General features: G+C 42.8%; 1 protein-coding gene across 10 annotated transcripts in view; it reads left to right on the forward strand.

Annotated features, from left to right (window-relative positions):
* FKTN (fukutin) overlaps positions 1 to 18,564 on the forward strand; it is an 86,742-nt gene extending 68,178 nt beyond the window's left edge. For 6 of the 10 annotated variants that reach the window (XM_026506072.4, XM_044386758.3, XM_026506071.4 and 3 more), the window contains 2 exons: positions 5,470 to 5,569; positions 17,375 to 18,564. In XM_026506072.4, the coding sequence (XP_026361857.2) occupies positions 5,470 to 5,569; positions 17,375 to 17,726 (452 nt within the window). In that variant the 3' untranslated portion in view covers positions 17,727 to 18,564. Of the gene's footprint in view, positions 1 to 5,469; positions 5,570 to 11,749; positions 12,111 to 15,817; positions 15,927 to 17,374 lie in introns of those variants that run through there. The other 4 variants (XM_044386763.3, XM_044386761.3, XM_044386762.3 and 1 more) reach the window with 4 other exon arrangements.
* Positions 18,565 to 22,253: the final 3,689 nt, after the last annotated feature.

The raw sequence follows: 22,253 nt of genomic DNA on the forward strand, positions 1-22,253 counted from the left end.
AACTGAATAGACATTTTTCCAAAGGAGATACTCAGGTGGTCAACATGTACATGAAAGGGTGCTCGACATCACTAATCATCAGGGAAATGCAAATCAAAACCTCATACCTGTTAAAATGGCTGTTATTAAAAAGACAAGAGCTGACGAGTGTTGATGAGAATGTGCAGGAAAGGGAACTCTTATTCACTGCTAATGGGAATGTAAATTGATGCAGTCACTAGGAAAACAGTATGAAGTTTCCTCAAAATATTAAAAATACAGTTATCATATGATCCAGCAATTCCACTTCTGGATATTTATCTGAAGGATATGAAATCATTATCCCAAAGAGATTTCTGCACCCCTTGTACATTGCAGGTTTATTTACAATAACCAAGATACGGAAACAACGTAAGTGTCCATCAGCATATGAAGATAAGAAGCATAAGAAGCATAAGAAGAAGGGTATATACAAAAAATGGAATATTACTTAGCCACAAAAAAGAGGGAAATTCTGCCACTTGTGGCAATGTAAGTAGACCTTGAAGGCATTATGTTAAAGGAAATATCAGAGAAAAATAACTGTATGATCTCATTTAATATGTGGAAACTAGAAAAACCAAACTCAGAAACAGATTGGTGGTTGCCAGAGGCAGGGGGTAGGGACTGGGGGATTCGGATGAGGGTGGTCAAAAGGTACAAACTTCCGGTTACGAGACAAATTCTGGGGGTGTAATGTACAGCATGATGAGTATAGTTGACAATATTCTGTTGTATATTTGAAAGTTGCTAAGACAGTTTCATCACAAGAAAACAAATTTTTAGCTATGTGAGGTGATGGATGTTAACTTGTAGTGATCATTTTACCATACATAACATATATCAAATAATTATGTCGTACACCTTAAACTTATACAATGTTATAGGGCAATTATGTCTCTATAAAACTGGGGGAAGTGTTGCCATTTTTCTTAATGTCTTTCATAAACACCTCCTGAAATATTACTGAAGCAAATAATAAATCAGTCCTTGCTCAGCTGATAATTAGAAAGCATTTCCTGTGTTGTATGAGAAGTGACTTCCAGGTAGTTCATCCTCTGCCTCAGCTCTGCTTCATCACACTTTGTGTTTGGGGCTCTTATTTTTTTCTTTTGGATGCAAACACACAAAATCTGCTGAATTTCAGTGTATTCCTCTTCCAAAATGTATCATTTTCCAGCAATGCTGTGGAAACGTCCATCTTTACTGAAAGTTACTACTACTTTTATTCCTAACCTAACTTTATACCTCTACTGTTCTTCCCATAAAGAATGTTTCCCTAGGACTCTTCTCCCCGTGCAAAGCTATCTATAAACTGCTGAGCAAAGGTGCTAAATGTAACAGCATTTTCTGAAGGGAGTAAAAGTTATCATCGATAATAGAGAAGTAAAGAGAGAGAGCTATAGTATTGACTATTACTATAACTTTTTAAAAAAGATGTTCAACATTGTTGATCATCAGGGAAATGCAAATTACAACCACAATGAGATATCACTGCACACCTACTAGAATGGCTAAACTTTTAAATAGTGATAACACCAAATACTGTAATTGTCTCTTTTATGGTTTTCTTTTTGCATGTGTACTGTGCACCATGGTTTGTACTATGATTTTATTAGATAGTGCCCTTCAACATTTTACAAAAAGCCATATAACACTCTTTATAAAACATTGAAAGGAATAATCTTGCCACCATTTTTAGAAGACAGATTTTTAGGTTTTTGTTTTGTTTTTCACCTTTCTTTCCTCCAATTCTTCATTGATTTGCTCTGTAAATTTAATAATCCTCTTTAAAATTTATTTTCTTATTCGTTTGTGTCCTTTTTAGTTGACATTTCCGCAACTTGATTTACCAGCAAAAGCCCTTTAGCAGCTGGTGTGATTATTCTTAGCTTTTGTGAATTTAATTAATTTCATATTTACCACCAGTTTTTTTTTTTCTCACCTAAAACTTTTCAATTCCATCTTTTTCTCTAGTTTCAGTAATTTGGAGCATATTTTCTAGTGAATATTGCAGGAAAGGTAATTGGATGACTACTTTTCTGAATGTTTATTACCACCAAATGTTTTCAGGTCACTTAGAAGATTGATAGTTGCAATGTGTAAGAGTTTATTTTGGAGCCTAAACTGTGCAACCCTCTAATCCGACCAGATTCTGTTTGTCTGACTTCACAGACAAAAGGAAAGCCTTTGCTTTTAGAAAGCTGTCCTCTCCTCATATCATGCCAATTATAGTTTACTCAGAGCCATCTTTCCCCCATATTCTAGTGGAAGACCAGAGACTGTCTATAGCAGTGCTGTCCAGACAGAGCATCCTGTGATGCTGGAAATGATCTCTGTCTGCGCTGTCCAATACAGCAGCCACTAGCCACACTTGACCATCGAGCACTTGAAATGTGGCAAATGTAACCAAGGAACTGAATGTTTAATTTTAATTAAATAGCATCATGTAGCTAGCATAGGGGGTAATGTACATCTAGAGAGTTTGATGGGACCAGCAAGTGCTTTACTGTTGTACAAATTTGGACTCAAATCCAGGGGTGCCACTTCCTAGTTTTGTGATCTTCAACTAGCTATTTAACTTCTGAGTTCCAATTTTTTTATCTAATGGCTAAGATTAATATCTACCTATAAGGGTTATTATAAGAAATACAGGAAATCTACAGCATCTGGTACACTGTTTAGTACATAGGAGATGTTTAACAAATGATAGCTATTGGCAATATTATCCTTACTTGCTTTTATTTCTAGTTTTGGAATAAATCCCATGAACTTATATTTTCTTTATAAACCCAAGTAATAATTTTTCTGTAAGATTAGATACTTAAAAGTTCTCCTGGGTAAAGGGCCCTGTCCTGAGGTCTGGTGATAAGAAATGACCCTGGCCTCAACGGCACACGTGCATGCTCTGTCTTTTGGGAAGACAGGACATGGGATTAAAACAACACTTAACAGAATTGATTCTCAAAGATCAAGCTTAGATAAGGAGACCAAAAGTCCCAGACCTGAGCACCCAAGTCTAGAAAAATCTCCAGGAAGGAGGGCAAGTGGGCAAGGAGCAGATTGGGGGCAAGGGACTGAATATCCTGCTACGAAGTTTAGAGGATAAGAGAAAGTGTAGAAAGGTTACTTGAATAAAAACATGATATCTTTAATGAACACTCCTGGCTAGATTACTGCTCAAAGGTACTGTGTTGAGGGCTGAAGTTCATTTGTTGACTCCGCAAATAATCGAAACACCCCCAAGTCCAAAGTGGGGATTTGGGAGAATTTAGGCTAAGACTGATCCCAGAAACCCTCTTCTCCATTTTCCCTCTTCTCCATTTCCACCCAGCCAGATTCTGTTGCCTGGGTCAGAGAGCTGAGGCCGGGACTATTCACTGATGAGGTCTGGGCCAGCCTTAATGTCTGTTTGGATCCTAAGGGTGTCGAGTGTAGGAGAAGAGGAGCCAAGCACGGGTTGTATCCTGTTAAAAAACAGTCTGCTTCAGCTACAGTGTGAGTTTCAGAATTGTGTCTGAAACTCTAGCTGGTAATCGACTTATTTCAGGCAACTTGAAAAGAGCTCCACCAGCTAGAAAAGATGGATGTGCTCTTGGGTAGCACAGAAGTGTCTGTATTATGAAAAGCAGACTGTAGCAAGAAATCAAGGTTTCCTCTGTAGGTTTTTTATTGGTTACATTTAAAATAACATCCTCTACTTGTCCTAAGAAGCCCCCAGTGGAGCGTCCTGAAAACACCTGCTGAATTTGAGGAATAAGGGGGTGCCTGCCTCATCCCCTCAGTGGATGTGTTTGGTTTGGGATTTGTCAGTCTGGAGAGCTGAGGGCTCTGGGCGGCTCAGGCCTGGCAGATTTCCCCCACCTGCCTAAAATATAGCCCAGGGGGCGGAGGCCCCTTCCCAGCCCCATCCTGTGCCTCCACTCTCCAGCCCCTGGAGCTGTGGCCTTTATTTCAAGGCTGGTCCCCAGGGGGCTGAATGGAGAATGAGGACAGCTGATAAGCCTGACATTATTGACTTTATGGAGAGTATTCAATGAATTTACTTTCTGCAAGAAGGCTGCACTCTTATCTGCTACCCACAGACCATCCAAATCCCCATCTAGGGGACCCATTTGATGAGTCATGTCTCTTAGACAAAGAGCAGAGAATATAAAGAGGAGAAGGGGAGTCACACACCTCCTCTTTCTTTTCTCCAGTACCTGGTTCTGCTCACCCCCACCCCTCTTGCTTTCCCACTGCCCTTGGGGTTATTGGCTAGAAGTAGCACTCTCTGCTCCAGGGCTACAGAGTGAAGGCCAAACCAGCCTGGTCTTGAGAGTTCAGCAGCTGGGCACACCCAGGGCTGTGCGTCCCTCTTGTTGTAACTATGGGAAGAAAAGCCCACTCACTTGAGGCACTTATGTGCCCCGCTTTCTGTTGCAATGGTCAACATTTGCTCTGGACAGTCCTCAACACCAGGTGTCCTGAGGGAAATACATGTGTCTGTGTGTGTGTGTGTCTGGGTGTTCCCAAGGGGTGCTGGGTCTCGGGAGCTGGAGAGTGGCAATTAATTGTAAGAGAGAGCCTGATGCTCCAGAGAAGCTTTTCTTTCCCCTCTTTGATATCAAGCTCTGGGATCTGTTTGCTTCAAATACTTGAAGGAAATAAATTCTGCTTAGCAGCACAGGACCCAAAGCAACTGGAAGGAGAAAAGTGGGAGCCAGGATGGCTGGGTTGGGCAAATGAAAGGATATTAGAGGCATGTGTTCAGACTCTCCATTTAGCTTTTGGATAGAGTTTTTCTGGCAATAAAAATGAAAACACAACTGCTGATGGAGCAACTATGATTTTTATTAGATGCCTGTTCTCACCGTTTTTAAGCATTGACTCCAAATCATTCACTGAATCTTCACAATAAATCATGAAGCTGAGGTTTCCAATTCACAGCTGAGAAAATTGCGACTGGGAGAGTAGTGTGGGAGCAAGGATTCAAACACCAGTCCATCTGCCTTTGCAGCCATGGCAAAGGCCTGCTCTTAGCTGTTACCCACTTGGCATTGCTTGGTACTTTATCCCACTTTGTTCATAGCACATCCGTGAGTGTTTGTTATTCCCATGTTATAGAAAACAGCCTCAGAGGGGTAAAATATGTTTGTTTGTTTGTTTGTTTGTTTGTTTTTGGCAATTCCATCAGCTTTTTGTTTCTTAAATAAGTAGCCAGTTTAACTGGGAAGGCAACGAAGCAGCATGGGCCTGTAAAGCAATTAATAAATTCATCTACTTGCAATCAGAACCGGAAACCTTAGCATCGTACTTAACCCAGGCAAGGCGCAGGATTAGACAGCAGACAGAGAAACAGAGGAAATAAGAAAAGGCATCAAGAAGAGAGTGTTACAACAGTGCAGGAAATCTTTGCAAATCTGATTGTAGATGGATCACTCACCCTTCCCCTCTTCTTTATTCAAACAGGGCCTTACATCTGGATCCAGGGGAGGATCATCCCTGAGATGCAATGTTGGCGTCTTCCAAAATGCAGGATGTCTGGTGGCAGGCTCTGGCTATCCTCCAAGTAAGGATAACTTTGTTTACAGAGTGATATTGTTTCTCTTCCTTTGTCATCTAAAGTCACTGTCTGCTGCAGGGGAAAAACCCAATGGACAGCAGGTTTGTTTCCTTCTAAATCAACACCATTTTTTCCTTGATTGTTTCTATCTGTATGTCCAGAGCCATGAGACCAGTGTACATCAGAGACTCTGGTTTGCAGATTCTAGCATCTTTCCTTCCCTGTCATGACTAGGGAATGACCTCAGGGAAGTCCAAAAATGATGATAGAGCAGCCAAATCTCTCTTTCCTTATGAGAGAAAACCAAAGCTCTCACTCAGCCAGCACCCTCCCCAGCGCTCCAGTAGAAACGTGGGCCATGTCAGCTTATTTCTCCTTCCAGATGCCCTGGTTTCCTACATCACCTGCTCTCCTCTGCAGCTGCTTGTTTTATTACTTTTTTATTTGCAGGAGGTTAGAGAAGGGGAGGCAGGAAGAGCTTCAGAGGAGCTGAGCTAATCACTAAGTGGCTCTATGGGTCCTGTGAATGGAGTGACATTAATGTCCATGAGAATTTACAGCCTCTGCTGGCTCTGGAAAGATGTTTGTCTAAGGACCACTAGTAAAACAGTCAGCTGCATGTGAAATCTTGCTTCTTCGGGCATACTTTTTAGTATTTCACTTGTTTGGGAACAATATTTTGTTTTGTTGAGGATGATAACTTGTTATGTCATTTTATAATCAAAATATATAATTTCTCATATTAAATGGAAAAATTGGATGTAATGCCTTGCATGACACCTGGTACCCAGTGCTAAATAATGGGATAGAGAATTTGGCACCTAAGCCCCAACTGGTGCTTGATATCACCCCCTAGGTCAAGCAGCATCCGCTCTCCTGTCACAGCCTGCTAGCTAGTCTCCTCACATCTTTTCTCGCCGCCCTGTGTACAGCAGCCAGAATGTTCTTCTCTTCTCTTTAAAAAAAACAATCACCAAAACCCCTCCCATGGACTTGAAAGCATTCGTTTCATAGAAACAAGCTATGTGTCTTGGGACAGAAAGTGGGGCAAGCTGGAAGCAGCTGTTTGGAGAAATGAGTCAGCGCTGTCTTACATTCATTCAACAAATGTCTTATCGTGCAGCTTTTATGTGCAGTGAACACAGTTTGTGGGGTTTTGTGATTAACGAAGCTAAGTCCTTGCCCTCTTGACATTTACAGTGTATAGCAGGCAAGCCAATGAGCAAGTAAACCAGAATGAGATTTGCTTTGAAGAATTCACCATGGTGATGGGGCTCCTTTAAAACACCAGAGTCAAAGGAATTTTAATTTACCAAATAAAGTTTCACAGAAAGATAAAACCTATGACCAAGAGTCACACCCACACACCTACAAATTAACTGTAAAAGAACAAGCACAGTCTTATTTGGAAAATGCGGAGTAGGTTGTCATAGTATAAAATTCATGACAAAAAGCAAGGCAAAGAGGGCCATTTTTATATTGATATGGGGTTTATTCTCTAAATCAATAAAACTTCCATGATCTTCATGCGTCAAATGCATTGTATCTTAAAATACAAAGATCTAAAGCAAGCACTGCTAGAAAAACTGAAAGGAAGGAACAGACATGAAGCAGCAGAGGGAGATTTTCTTACAACTCTGTCAAACAGATTAAAACAGACCAAAACTCCCAGGAAGGATGTGAAGGATTGATTTAATGGATGCATATAAAAACATTTTATTTTTCAAACAGGATATTTACCTCCTTTTCTATTGCTTATGGATCATTTAAAACAGTTGATCATATATTTTACCAAAGAGAAGCTCTCAATAAATATCCCAAAGCAAAATTATGCAGAGCATATCTTTGACTATACCACAATGAAATTAGAAATTAATAGCAAATTGTTGCCAAAAATACAACAATAAAGAAATTTTTAAAATACTTTCAAAAAGAGAAATTAAACAGCAGATGTTAGGAACTAATGACAACGATAGTATAAATGGAAACACAGAACGACCCCCAAGGTATATCAAAAAGAAATTCATAGCCTGAAAATTAATAAAATAAACATTCAATCCAAGAATGGGAGATGGAGAGAGAACAAAATAAACATAAGCAAATGAGAAAGAGCAGATTTAATAAAGATAGAGTAGACATTAATACATTAGAAAATCATAAAAATGCTAGAACACAGAGGTAGTTTTCAAAAAGAACAATAAAATGTATAAGCTTCCGCAGTGCTAATCAAGAAGAGAGAGAACACATAACGTGAGGACTGTGAAAGACAACACAAATACAGATTTTTTAAAATTTTTTTAAAAGATTTTATTTATTTATTTGAGAGAAAGAGCATGAGCAGGAGCAGAGGCAGAAGGAGAAGGTGAAGCAGGCTCCTCACTGAGCAGGGAGCCCAATGATGCAGGGCTCGATCCCAGGACCCTGAGATCGTGACCTGAGCCGAAGGCAGACGCTTAACAGACTGAGCCCTCCAGGTGCCCCCCAGATATATATATATATATAAAATCATCGAATAGATGTATATAACACTTAATGTTTCTGACAATGTCAAAGTTTATATGTCAAAGTACCAAAATTAACACTTGAAGGAAGAAAACCTACCTAAAAGGATTTACTAGTGAATTCTATTAACTATCAAGAACCAGCTAATTTATGTGATGAATAAATTGATGGCTGCATTCACAATAGGTGGATGGAAGAAGGGATGGATGGATGGATGGATGGATGGATGGATGGATGGAGAGATGGATGGATGGATTGGGGCCTGGAAATGCAAAATTGGGGATTGGGAAGGGAGTTAAGAATGAGAGGGGAGGAAGGAGTTTTAAGATTGGATAAATAAGACTGATGCTTGACCTCCAGCCAAAATGATCTTGGCCCACAACCACCTGGGCTGACAGAATTCCCTTCTGAAAACCTAAGGTTTGGTCTCTCCTAAAGCTGACAACTTCTGCACATAGGACTAGAGGTCCAGTATTCACAGGCTAATCCAGACAGATCAATTAAGCCAGTAGAACCAGGCTGTCCTAGCGACCTGCCCTTCCCTTGCCAGGAGCCCGCAGGTGCAGTCTCTCCAGGGGGCAGTGAGAGCCATGAATAGTAAGGGTTTTAGCTCAAGCACACAGAGGCGTTTAGCTGCCCAAACTTAATCCCCCAATAATCGGATTATGTAAATTCCTCCTTCAACCCCTTTCCCCTGGGGGACCCGGACCTAGCCCCTAACCCTGGGCACAGGGAGACTGGGATGGGAGAGGGCCCATCATCTGAAGAATCACTGCTAGTGGCACCGTGCCCCAAAATGTCTCCCCGTTTTCAAAACGACAAAGGTAACAATAATGAGTAGGACAGTTTTGAGAAGAAAACTGATGTTGACCCTGGTCCCCGTGTCCCAGCACAGTGGTGCCCCTTTCTCTGAAGCTCGTGGCCAGCTGTGCACAGATCCCACTTACAGCTTCTTGTCTCATTTTGCATCATTGTGCCTTGTTGCCACAATTCTTTTTTTTTTACAATCAGAGAGTATGCCATTAAGCACATATATTCCCTCACAGGTTTTTGGCTAAGATGAAGGATAGTATAGGTCCTTGGTTTAAAATATAACCTGAGGTCTATCAGAATTGTGATATAACAGGGCATGGTAGAAAAGCCTGGGCACTGAGAGGCCACAGTTCCCCTTCCACAGCACACAGAGAAGACAGAAGGGCAGAAAGAGGACACATTGGGGATGTTTGCTGGAAATACCAAGTTGTATTTCTGAAGGCCCCGTTTGTGCACAAGTTGACCAATTAATCCAATCCATCTTTTGCATTGCCACCAGAATGAGCCTTGTAACCTATAAATCTAAATATATCACTCCCATCTTCAATCCACACAGTCGGCTTCACATGGACTGTCTTCCCCTCTACTCCTACTCATATAATTCCTGCAGTCTTTCCCACCCTTCCACCCAGGTACCCAGGCAACTGAGACCCCTGCCTTTTTAGATGTGCTTTAGATGGCCCTGTACTAGCCCTCCTCCAGTACCCATCTGGGGCCCACTTCCCACATTCTAGATCACATTCTGGGTATCCAGGACCCCTGGATTTAGACCACACTTTAGGTATCTAGGACCCCAGAATTTCTGCTCCAATGGCCCTGAGCCCATTTTCAGAGCCTTCACAGGGCTCTTCCTTAGGTCCATGTGGGCTGGGAGTCCACATCATATACACGAGGCCCTTCACAGAGCAGAACAGAGCTGGGCAGTGGGAAAAGAATGGAGACTGGTCAAGACTCTCCATATGTACCTTTGTCCGGGATCCCACAAACATCAGGGGCAGACCTGCCTAAGGGCCTGGTTTAAATGCCATCCCTCCCACAAGCAATCTCTGAATCTCCAGCTAGAATCTTGTGACTCCCCAGTTCCAAGTTCACACTCTCTGGCACTCAGGACTGTCTTGTATTTAGTCATTTGTGTCATGCCTCTCCCTCCCAAAGGCTGTGAACTCCTTGAAGGCAGATGTAGCATTTTCTTCACATTCTTGTCTCCTGAGACTCTAGCAATTCATGCAACAGCTTTTCTTATTTATAAAAAGAACCATATTTTTTTTTTTTGAGGAGGGGTCAAACAACCCTAAAGTCTCAGTGGCTTACAACAGCAAAGATTTACCTCTCACTCATGTTACATGAGGACTGTGGTTGGTTATGGATTTGTTCTATGGCTTTCAGGCTGAAAGAGCAACCCGAAACATAACTTCTCACGACAGCCCAACTAGGAATTCCTCTTAAAGCTCCCACTCCACCACCACAGAGGGCAGGTCTGCTCATATTCCATTGGCTGATGCAAGTCACATGCCCAAGCCTGGCCGTGGGCGGGGAAGTCCTCTCCCACCCCCTACAGGGAGGCACTGTCAGTCATATGGCAATGGGTGGGGCTATATAATCCTCTCCCAAGGAAGGGAGCCGGTAGTTGTCCTTACAATCCTATCATTGTCCCTATTTTCCAGTTGAGGAGACTGAGGCAGGGAGAAGTTACATAATTGGCCTAGGCTCGCATAAATGGCGTAGACCAGGGATTTCAACCAGGGTAACGCAACTCCAGAGTCCTTTATTCTTACCCACTAAGCTGTAATGCATTGTGAATTTATCATACCAAATCGTATGCTGGGTCCTTCAGAGAATGTGATGTCTAGAAATTCATTACTTATCCATTCGTTAATCAACCAGTGTTTGATGAATGTCTATTCACTGGGGTTGGGAGGAGACAAAATAAATAAGTAAAATATTACTAAATGGGGATGAGCACTAAAGAGAGAATAAAGCAGGGCGGGAGGATGAAGAGTCCTTATATGTGTGGAGGTGCAATTTTAGATGTTCTCAGAGAATCTTCATGAGAAGGTGACATTTGACCAAAGACCTGAAGAATGTCAGCTCCCTGAGGGCAGGGGTTTGTGTCCGTTTTGTTTGAAGTTGTCTCCCTGCCCCTGAACAGGGTGGGCTATAGTAGGTGCACAGTAATAACGGTGGAATGAATGAAAGGAGGGGGAAGTATGTGGATAACTTGGAGGCAGAGTGTTTCAGGCAGAGAGAACAGTGCAAAGGCCCTGAGGCAGGAAGGTGTTTGGTGTGTTCCTGAAACAGCAAAGGTCAGAATGGCTACTACAGTTGACTAAACCACAGGAAGAGAAGGAACAGACAGGTCAGATAAAGTGTATCTTAGGGGCCATTGTGAAGACTTCAAGTTAACTCCGAGTGAAATGGAGAGCCGCCTAAGGGTTTTGAATAGGAAGTGACAGGAATCAGAGCTGGATTTTCATAGGATTCTTCGGAGTGATGCTGGATAGCAGACAGAAAGAGAAAGTATAGAAGCAGAAAGACCAAGTAGAAGGCCACTGAAATAATCAAGCTGTGTGCTGGGCCCCGTAGACCCTGAGATGCATAAATCAGGGTGTCTGCCCAGTGCAGTGACTGCTACACTTCGCTGTGCATCTTCATCCCCTGGAATACTTAGTAAAAATGCAGATTTCGGATCCCACCCCCAGAAAACCTGATCCAGTGGGCCTGGGTCGGGGGCCTGGGAAGCGGGGACGCAGGGAGTGGGGAGGGACGGGCGGGAATCCCGGGCGGGAAGGGGCCCCGTGGGTCCCGGAGACAAAGGGCCGTGTCCTATAAAGGCAGCGGCGGAAGCGCGGCGTCCAGGCGAGGGCGCACACGGCCAGCGACGGCGACAACGACGGCGCGGTCCCCGGCTCTTGGCGAGGAGGTGCGTCGACCCTGGGGGGACGCGGGTACCGCCGGGGCCGGGCTCGTGGGCTAGCGGGTCTCCCGCGCAGCCCCGGAGTTCGTGCCTCACCCGCCCGGGAGGACAGAGGTGTGGAGGCGACTTGGTAGCAGCTACCAAGTCGACTCAGTGAGAAGACCTGGGAGGTTCCCGAGGGGTAGGGGTGGTGGCGCGACTCCGGGGGAGCAAAGCGATGCCCTTGTGCGTGTTGGCCTGGCCACTTCACCTTGATACGCGATGCCGAAGACACCCCGCAGCACCTCTGAGGGCCATTTGGGTAGCTTCTGCGTCCAGGTGAGCTACTCCCCCGCACCTGACAGGTGCGAAACTTGAGCGCGAGATGCTTCCTGGACGCCCTATTAAGGCTAGGGGGAGCGACGGTTATAAAAAGGGAAAGGCAAAGGTCGGGAAGTGAAGTGGGCAAGGCTTCAGGCTGGGCGGGGTGGGCGGGGTGTTCAGGTGCGTCAGGCAATGAGGCGCAGGTGGGACAGCAGCTCTCCCAGAGTGCGGGGTGCCCACCTGAAGACTGTTGCTTAAGGTCAATGTATTTATTTAGGACATCAACATGCAGAGTTGTCCAATAAGAAAAGTAATTTGCATAATAGCGTGTGTTCTGATTTTTAAAGGATATAGGTATTCTGTATAAAGGATCTATATCATATTTATGCACAGCAAGCTGGCTACTGCTGGGGAGTAAGATTGAAGAGACAGCCTTTTATTCTTTACTTTATGCCCTTGTGTGCTGCTTCTTTGTTTGTTTGTTTCTTGGATGAGCATGTGTTACTTCTATAATGATTTCAAAAGGCAAAACTATGCCCAGTGTTGAAAGTTAGGCACCTTCCCCTAACCCAACTCTATAAGCCACCTTTATCACTCTCTTTCTGGAGTCTGTTTTCCCTTATTTTCAAGAAAAAGATGAAAGAAGAGACAAATACACATGACCAAATGAGGAGAAGAAATTTAGTCTTATGAACAAAGAGCCATATGAGTCTGAATGCTAGGGACAGGCCCCCACAGGAATGTTAGCCGTGAGCCTGTGCTGTACCCTTTCTTGTTGTCCCAGGCTCTGTGTCCAGAAACCACTGTCACAAAAAAGCAGCAATCCCTAGTGGGGACATTGGTCACTTTCTGTAGGGGCATAATTGTCGTTCTTCTCCCTGGTAACTTGTTACCTTCAGTGGTATAATAGAGGTTTGTGCACACCTATATTCCTATTATATTTACGATCACATTCCTCCTGCCTCGGCATTCCTAACCCCAGGTCTGTGACACCCACCCAACCAGAAGCATGTAACTCGAAATCAAGGGTTCTATATATTTGGATGAGAATAACATTACATCTTTATTTCCAGTAAACTTCATTTGCAAATGTGGGTAATGAAAAGTAGTACTGGTGGTGAAATCACCAACAAAAGTCATAAATACCTTCATCTCACGGCTGTTGCAGATATTTTGATTACACATCACTGTGTAGAAATTATGGTAATAAATAATTTAATATGTTAAAAGCAAAGCACATTATTACTATATTTCATTTTAAAATTATTTTAATAATTATTAATTATAATTGGTGATTTTTATGTGTCTTATGTATTTCAGTTCATGCATTTAAAATAATTATTTTGAGGAGGGAACCAAAGGCTTTTTACTCTATTTCAAATCATTGTTCTGGGATAGAGTCCTTCCCTCGGCTTCCCCAGACCGCCAGAAGAATCCATGGTGCAAAAAGGTTATGTGCCCTGACCCACCAGGAGTCAGTGGTGACAAGGATGCATCAGTACAGAGGCGTGGGACACTGGCTGCGCCACTGACTCCCCGTGTGACCCGGGACAACATGTTTTACCTCTGTTTTGACATTTATCAGATGTTTTCTGATTCTGTGGCATCTGGTGTATTTTTTAAGCTCTTAAATTATTCTGAAATCAAGCTTAGCAGTAATCAGTCCTTACAACTGGAAAAGCACTAAGTGCAATTTTCCTTTGATTTAATGAGTATGTTAGTAATTTCCCAGTGACCGCTACTTTGAATTTTCCCAGCTTGTTAAAGAACTGATTTCTATTTCCCCCTGTGGAGGAGAGTAACACCCTTGAGGATAAATCAACAAGGCATTATTAAGCTCCTTCTAGGATGGCAGGCTACATTTCTGAAGCCTATCTTTTCCTCTCCTTATTTCCTCTGTCTGCTTCTAACACAATAGGATTGAGCCCTCTTAGAAGAGAACACCAGTTAGTTTATCCTGCTTAATCTTTTTCTTCCAGCTTGAAAAAGATGCCCCCCCCCCCCAGGGACTAGAGTTGACTTAGTGAGTGAGCTAAACCCTCTTTTGACAAGAGAAGCTTGAAAGTAGGTTTGCTCTCACAGTCCTGGCTGCAAAGCAGCCAGCCTTAGTGTAAGCAAAACTGGATAGTTTTCTTTCTATCTTAAAATCCCTTGATTTAGGTTCAAACTGCCCTATGTTAGTTGTAGTTGGTTACAGTTCTGAGGACACTCAAATTTTTCATTGTAGATGAAACACTAGGTTATTTAGAAATGAGTTAAGCGAGATCAAAGGCAATAGGCAGGGACTGTGGCATTTTAGAGCAGGAAGAGGCCCTTGGGATCACCTAGTCCACCCCCTTCAGTTTGGAAGGATACATGGAATGCCTTGAAGGCCCCTAGAATCCTGGGTTGGGTGCTGCTTCTCTGCTCCTACAGCCTCTGGGCTTCTCTCTCCATTCGCAAGGCATGGTTTCCTCAGGATCCAGCTGCCCAGCACAGTGTCTGACACATATGGTCAGTAAGTGTTGTTATGTAAGCTTGGAGTGCACATGATGGTAATTGGATCATGGGTCCTACTAAGAGTATCTCTGCAGAGACCCAAGTGGCTGATGGAGGGAGCCTGAAGCCAGCCAGTGAGCTTGGGCGGCCATGCCTTCCCCTTACCACTGGGTTCTCAGCACAGCCGTCTGTCTCCAACCCAGACAGAAGCAGGAAAGGCAACAAGAATGGGGATGGGCAAATGTCCTGGAGCCATACAGATGATTGAAAAATGCTATTCTTTGAAGTAATGACCCTTCCCATCTGTATAGGGAAGAGAATCCTTGTATTTATTAAGCACCTATGTAGCAGGCACATAGTGTCTCACTTATGTATTTAAATACTTTACAGAATGTATTATTTAATCCTCACAAGGACTCAGATGTTGGCTTTATTTCCATTTTCCAGAGAAGAAATAGAGGCTTAAAGAAATTAACTGATTTTTTCAGAATCATATAACTAAGAAATTGGGAGCTGAGATTTACAGCCAGGTCCTTCCACATTAAGACCCATAAACGTTCTTAGTTTTTGTCTATTATGAAGCAAATAATATATGAATCCTTTCTTGTTACGAAAATGTAAAATATTACCCCACTATATCAAATAAAATGTACCCGTCTCCTTTTTCTATCTTCCCCCATCCCGCCTGTCCTTCCCCAAGGAACCACTATCAACAGTTTGGCCTGAATCCTTCCAGATGGTTTGCTGTGTATCCACACACACATAAATGACATATAGAGCAGAGCAAACAAAAACACAAAACAAGCTCAGACCTTTCTACTGCACTGTAGCTGCTTCATTAGGGGAAAAAAATGCTAAGTTGGAATGAACATTTACTTTTCCCTGTTTTATTTGTAGAGATAATAATTGTAATTATTTAATATTTATTGACCACTTACTGTGTGCCAAGCACTTTGCTAAAGTGGTTTACGTGGATCATTTTACGTGTCCTTACAAGTAATACCCTGAATCCTCCTTTACTTATGAGGCATTTGGTACACAGAGAGTTGAAGTAGATTGCTCAGGGTCACACCGCTGAGGAGCAGAACCAAAAGCCAAACCAGGGTTCTGGCTCCAAAGTCTGTGTCCTTACTCACCATGCAGATGCTTCCATTGGAGACTGATCCCTGAAGAGTCAGGGCTTGAAGGTAACAGCATGGCTTGTTCTAATTAACTGAGATCGTCATTTGGTTCCTACCGAAGGGCAGAGATACCAGCACACAGTGTGGTGAAATGACTTCCGGAATATGCCAGCAGCCTCTGCCAGTCCCAGCAGCGTCTACAATACTGTCGCTACAACCAACATATGCATATGTACGTAGCGTGAGTTAATGCATGAGAAACAATGGCTGGCTCAAAGCAAAGGTGCTGTTTGCTCTTATGTTCCTTGGTTTATAGTTCACAGAATGCTTTCACATGCAGTATTCCATTTAATCCTTACAACAAACTGTGAGGAAAGGATGGTATAATTACGCCCATTGTATAGCTGAGGAACTGAGGCTCAGGTTGGTGAAGTGACTTAGGCAGCACCTCGCAGCTGGTTGGTGTTTGGTGCCGTGACCAGAACACACACCCTCTGAGGGAGAAGGTGGCTTTTCCCCTAGGCTGGCCTCCTGCTGTACCTGCCTCCAGGATTGCAGGGATCTGGTGAGTCTACTGCTTCCTTATCACAGTTTCCATAGGGATGAGGGGTTCCTATTTCCAGAGTAGAGCAGTGGTTCTCAACGTCTGCCACGCGCTGAGATCACAGAGAGCTTTGTTCACTGATGTATCATCTATGTTCCCATTAATGCATGTTAGTCCAAGCTGCCTGGCAGAAGGGGCCCATGCCTCTAAGAGTTAAAAATGGCAAAGGAAGATTTGGCAGGAGATGGTGATAATCAGCTCTCCTGGGGTTGGAAAGGTCACCTAAGTGCAGGCTTGTGGAGGCCTGCATATCTTCTGTAACATCCATGGCAAATCGCCACCCCCACCTCCCCCTTGTCTTTTCTTCTTGTCGTGCCAAATATCCCCACTTCTGTTTTTCATACAACAGAGTTTCAAGACTCTTCATCACTCTGTTCATCCTCCTGTAAATGTGGTCCAGGTCGGCTATTTTATGTCTTACATGGTGAGACCCAACCCTCCAGGTGAGGGCTGCCAGCTAAGAGGGGAGCTGTGCTATCGTCTTCATTCCCCCTGATGAATCTTACTAGTGAAACCTACGATTACAGTTTTTATTTTTTGAGAATCCATATTTAATTCCCTATTGGCTAAATATATATTTTATCTGCACAAGTACTAAATCCTATACCATGCCTGATTCTGAACAATTAGGAAGAGTTGCTGGTAAAAGAAGTAGTGGAGATACTGGAATAAAAAAAGCTTGCAACGGGCACTTGGAAATAGCTAGGGAGGAAAAGGCTGAAGGGTATTGTTCTTACCCTGTCCTTTCTTCTCTTATCAAAAGGAAGACTCAGGGGCGCCTGGGTGGCTCAGTCAGTTAAGCGTCTGCCTTTGGCTCAGATCATGATCCCAGGGTCCTGGGATTGAGCCCCGCATTGGGCTCCCTACTCAGCAGGGAGTCTGCTTCTCCCTCTGACCCTCCCCCTTCTTGTGCTCACGCTCTCTCTCTCAAATAAATAAATAAAATCTTGTAAAAGAGAAAAATGAAGACTCAAAAAAACCTAAAAATGAGGACATGGAGTTTCCTAAAACCTGCATCTCAAATTCATGGCAGGACATGCGCTACCCACCATCTCTTACAAGGTATTGGCCCTTAGGGCCCTTTCTCTTTCCTGTCTCAGGAGCTCAAACATGACCAGGAAGATCTTCACAAATACCAGGGAGCGGTGGAGGCAGCAGAACGTCAACAGTGCCTTTGCCAAGCTGAGGAAGCTCATCCCCACTCACCCTCCAGACAAAAAGCTGAGTAAAAATGAGACGCTTCGCCTGGCAATGAGGTACATCAACTTCTTGGTCAAGGTCTTGGGGGAGCAAACCCTGCAGCAAACAGGAGTGGCTTCTCAGGGAAACATTCTGGGACTCTTCCCCCAAGGATCCCACCTGCCGGACAAGACTCTACTCGGTGACTACCAGGTTCCTTCACTTGACCCAAGCCACAGCATTGCATAGTGGGGCTCTGGCTGTCATCACCCAGGGAGCACTCGCTCAGAAGCTACTGGCTGTCAGCAGCCTTTTGCATGTTCCAATGTCAACGGGATGAATAATTTGTGAGGCATGCATTTAAGCTTCACAGGAGGGGGCTCAGGGACAGCTGCAGGGAGCCAGCCAGGGGCCATGAGGAAGATGGCTTTGGAGTCCGCCACCCCAGAGCTTCAGGCAGCCTGCCTCTGTTTTATGTATCCAGGATCTGCATAAGATGTTGTTTGGGGGGGGGGAAGCATAGATTAAAAACAGGTTTGGAAATCACTGTTTTACTCAGTATGATTTCAATGACAAGGAAGGAGTTTTCCCATAACAGATCTCAGATGGATGAGTAGAAAATGCTTCCCTCAGAACATACTTTACAGTTTGTTTTGATAAATGAGGTATATGTGATCGGGGGTGAACAAAATAAGGTTGATAAATGTGAAGAGAGCCCTTACAGAAACCAACCTGGAGACTTGTGGAAACTTGAGGGAAAAAGACCCTCCTGACACGTGAGGATTACAGGAACACAGCAGATACATGTGGAAGAGCTCTGCATCTTTTATCCCTGTGGAAATATGAAGTGTTACCTGCATTGAGCCATTTATATCTATGTTATCTCTAAAGCCAAATGGTGGATTATATCTGTGAGAGGAAAAGACTTGATAATTTAAGAATTAGAGTTCATAGTTTTCTTATGAAAGACAGGTAGCTAAAATAGGTTATTTAACCCCTAGTTGCACATGTCAGGCATTAACACTTTTAATTCAGCCTGAGTTCCTGCTGATTTAAGACCTGTAAAATTCAAATATAATTATGAAAATCCAAACATTACCATTTAATGACTCATTTAACAGAGAGCTTAGTTTAAACAAAAGATCTAGAGTAGACAATAGGAATGTAATACCAGACTTTAATGAATTAATGAATTTGTAATTTGTCTTCCTCGCTATGGAGCATTAGCTCAATCTTAGCTGGGAGGGGTGGTACCCACTAGTCAATGAAACAGTGTGATCTGGCGGAACTACTCATAACCACGTTCCCCCCTGATGATTGGATTCAAAGATGGATTCAAGGATGAATCCCATAGCTGAGCCCAGAATACAAATAATGTTATTTGATTGTCTCTGGGACATTTTATTTCCCTAAGTTCTTGACAGTACATTGGTTTTAAAACCCTCGGAACCACAGGTAGGAAATTGATGGATTTGCAATTACAGGTTTCCAGTGTATACACAATAGAGGAATTTAAATTTCCTGTTACTCTAGAAATAAGATGTTGATTTATGGGAGGTTGAAATGAGCCTCTTTGGTTTGGTGATCAGAAAAAAACTTGGTAAGTGCGCCTGGGTGGCACAGCAGTTAAGCGTCTGCCTTCGGCTCAGGGCGTGATCCCAGCGTTATGGGATCGAGCCCCACATCAGGCTCCTCTGCTATGAGCCTGCTTCTTCCTCTCCCACTCCCCCTGCTTGTGTTCCCTCTCTGGCTGGCTGTCTCTATCTCTGTCAAATAAATAAATAAAATCTTTAAAAAAAAAAAAAGAAAAGAAAAAAGAAAAAAGCTGGATGAGGCTCCCCTAAAATCTCATTCCCCTCCAAATAACAAGGTTGTAATGTCATTAACACCTACACAGCATTCACGCTCATAGCCCAATGCATTTATCCGAAGCAATATGTTCTCCTTCAAGGTCCTTTCTTTAAACTGCATTCTCTACACTTCCCTATGGACCCAGAATAGTCCAGGGAAACACATATGCACAGAGACTAAGGGACTTCCTCCAAATGTGCATTTCTTGCTCATGAGGTTATGTGGACTTAAATTTGTCCCCAAACTACCAGCGGATAGTATATATCAAAGATTTGATGACAGTTGTCAATTGAACAACATTACTTACTCTCTCATCTGGCATTAAATCAAAATGACACTTTGACAGTGTTTTTATATTAGCTTCCTATTAACATGTTGCTGAGGAGGGCACAGAGGACCTCTTTGCCTGAATGCAGGATTTTACTGCTCTTCTCAGAACGAGTGCCCTTTTCTGCAGTTGGGGCCATGTCTGTTGAGTACAGAGGGCCCTTCCACTGAAGTGAACGAGAGTGCTCCTGAGAAGTCATGAGGAGATTGAGTTATCATTAAACTATAGGAGAGGCATAATGATTTAAAGGAACCCTGCAAGAAATTCCATTGATAAGCGAATAAACATTTAAAAATATTATTTGATGTAATTTACGTCTTAAATTATTTTGCAAGCTTAGATTTTGGTATGTCAAGTTGTGTGGGGTTAGAGTGACTGTCAAAAGGAATTGTAGGTACACATGGATCAAAACCTTTGGCAAGTTACCTATGAGACTGGAAGCTAATTCAAAAATTACTCTGTGGTCTTCCTTGGTAGTAGTAGTAAGTATATAGTAGTAAGAATTTTCCACTAAAACACATTGGAGTTCACTGATGGTACATCTCTTTAGGGATTATTTGAACCCAACAGAAAAGTTTAGATGGAATATATCATCTATGCTACTCTGTTATTTGAAAAAAAAATGTTTGATCTGCTATGGACACCACTAGAAACTTCCAGAAACCAGGTATAAACAGGCCATTGATTTATATAGATCATGAGATTGGCAGAGGAGAAAATAGGTCAAATGATATGAAGTGACTTTCCAGAATGGACGATTCCTGGAAACCCAGGACACGGTGCCTGATTTCCTGACCCTGTGGCCAACATTTCTTCAGCCCTGTTCAGCCTCCAAGTTTTTTAGGATTGAAAACGGATAAGCACCTTATTGTTATGCTCATCTCTTTTCAACAGCATTCAGTAATCTTCATATGCCTTTTTATTGAAATTGATTTCTTGTGCTTTATAGAATGTGATTAGATGTATTAACCAAAGATTCTTTTGTTGATATGTTTTGTGAGTTTTTAACCATTGAATTTGCTATTTAACTATTAATTTATTGCAAATAAATTATTTAAGAAAAGAAATTATTCTTAAAAAAAAGAATTTCACAAATTTACTAAGCTTTTCCACCCGTTCTCTCTATCCTCACAGTCACTGTTCTGGCTTTGACCCCTCCCCTACCATTGTCCTTAGTCTAGGAAAAAATCTAGCATCCCCTGGTTAGTCTTTCTCTCCTCTCTCTTTCTCTCTCTCTACCTCTGGCTCTCTCTTCATTTCACCTTACACACAGCTTGCTCACCGTCCTTCTCAAACCACAGCTGGGGGCAGATCACTCCCTAGCTATTAAACATTCAGTGTCTTAACCACCAGACTGAGACAAATGCCTTACTCCAGGCACTCTGCAGCCTGATCCTTCCTTGTATCTTCCACAATCCCCTAAATATATTGTACATGCTAATGAAACGATCTCACTCGATGGTCCCCAGACATGTTCCACTTCTTAATACTTCTGACTTTTCTCTTGTGATTCCACCTGCATGCATGAATGTTCCCATTCTCTCTCATTCTACTCACCCCTCCACCTGCACCAAATTCCACTCACTACCATACTTCATGACTGATCTTAAACACCACTCCTTCACAAAGCTTAACTCCTCTTAAACACCATCTCTTACCTGGAGTCCTCCTAGATTTCCACCATTCAATCAAAACTTTCCTTTTTTAGAATCCCCTTTTGTGCTTCGTGACCCTTACTTCCTCTACTCTAGGTTACAGAGGTCTGTGTATATTCTGTCCCCCCCGAGCTAAGATCTCCTCAAGGAAAGGGATGGTTTCTAACATTTACTCCTCACAACAGCTCTGCAAGAGACCTCACTTTCAAAATGAGAGAACTGTATCAAGACTGCCTCTGTTAAGAATAATGCTCTAGCCTCCCCTAAAAGAGGACATAGAAATGAAACTTGAACAAGGTGAGTCTTCCTGAGAAACCCAAAGTCTAATGCACTTCTGAACAGTTTGTTTCTCCCCATTTCTATTCAACGTGCCCCCTGGCAGCACCTGCTTTTGGAGGTTTCACCACCTAAGAATGGCTTGAGATGGCCAAAATATGTGTAAGTTATGCACAACTGGCTTTGTCCTTAAAAAGCCAAAGATGAAAGGAGTCTGGGAGAATGGACAGCTTAACTGCTGACCCACAGGCCAAAGGTTAGTTAAAAGTCACATCCTTAAATAAAAAGGTCAAAGATAAGGAGGGAATCTAAAAGTCCAATGGCAATGCAAAGCGAGGGATTTAAAGTGGCAGGTGTTAGAAAGGAACGCCAAGGAATGAATGCACTCAAAGGGTTGCAGGAAGCCAGGGGCATAGTCTCCTAAACCACTTTCACTTCTGGGACTGTTGGGTTTACCATAAATAGGGAAACTTTTCATTTTATTTTCTCTATCTTGCTAATGACCTATCACAAAGAGATCTTAAAGAGCACTAGATTTTAACATAAATATACATAAATTTAGTTAAGTTTGTAACCTGCCAACTAAATTTAAGAATTTAACTTCCAGAGCTCGAGAATTTCCTGGTAGTCAAGTGAAGCAAACTGTTGAATTGCCTTTCCTGGGTA

This window comes from Ursus arctos, unplaced genomic scaffold, assembly GCF_023065955.2.
Source record: "Ursus arctos isolate Adak ecotype North America unplaced genomic scaffold, UrsArc2.0 scaffold_18, whole genome shotgun sequence".
Lineage (NCBI taxonomy): Eukaryota > Metazoa > Chordata > Mammalia > Carnivora > Ursidae > Ursus > Ursus arctos.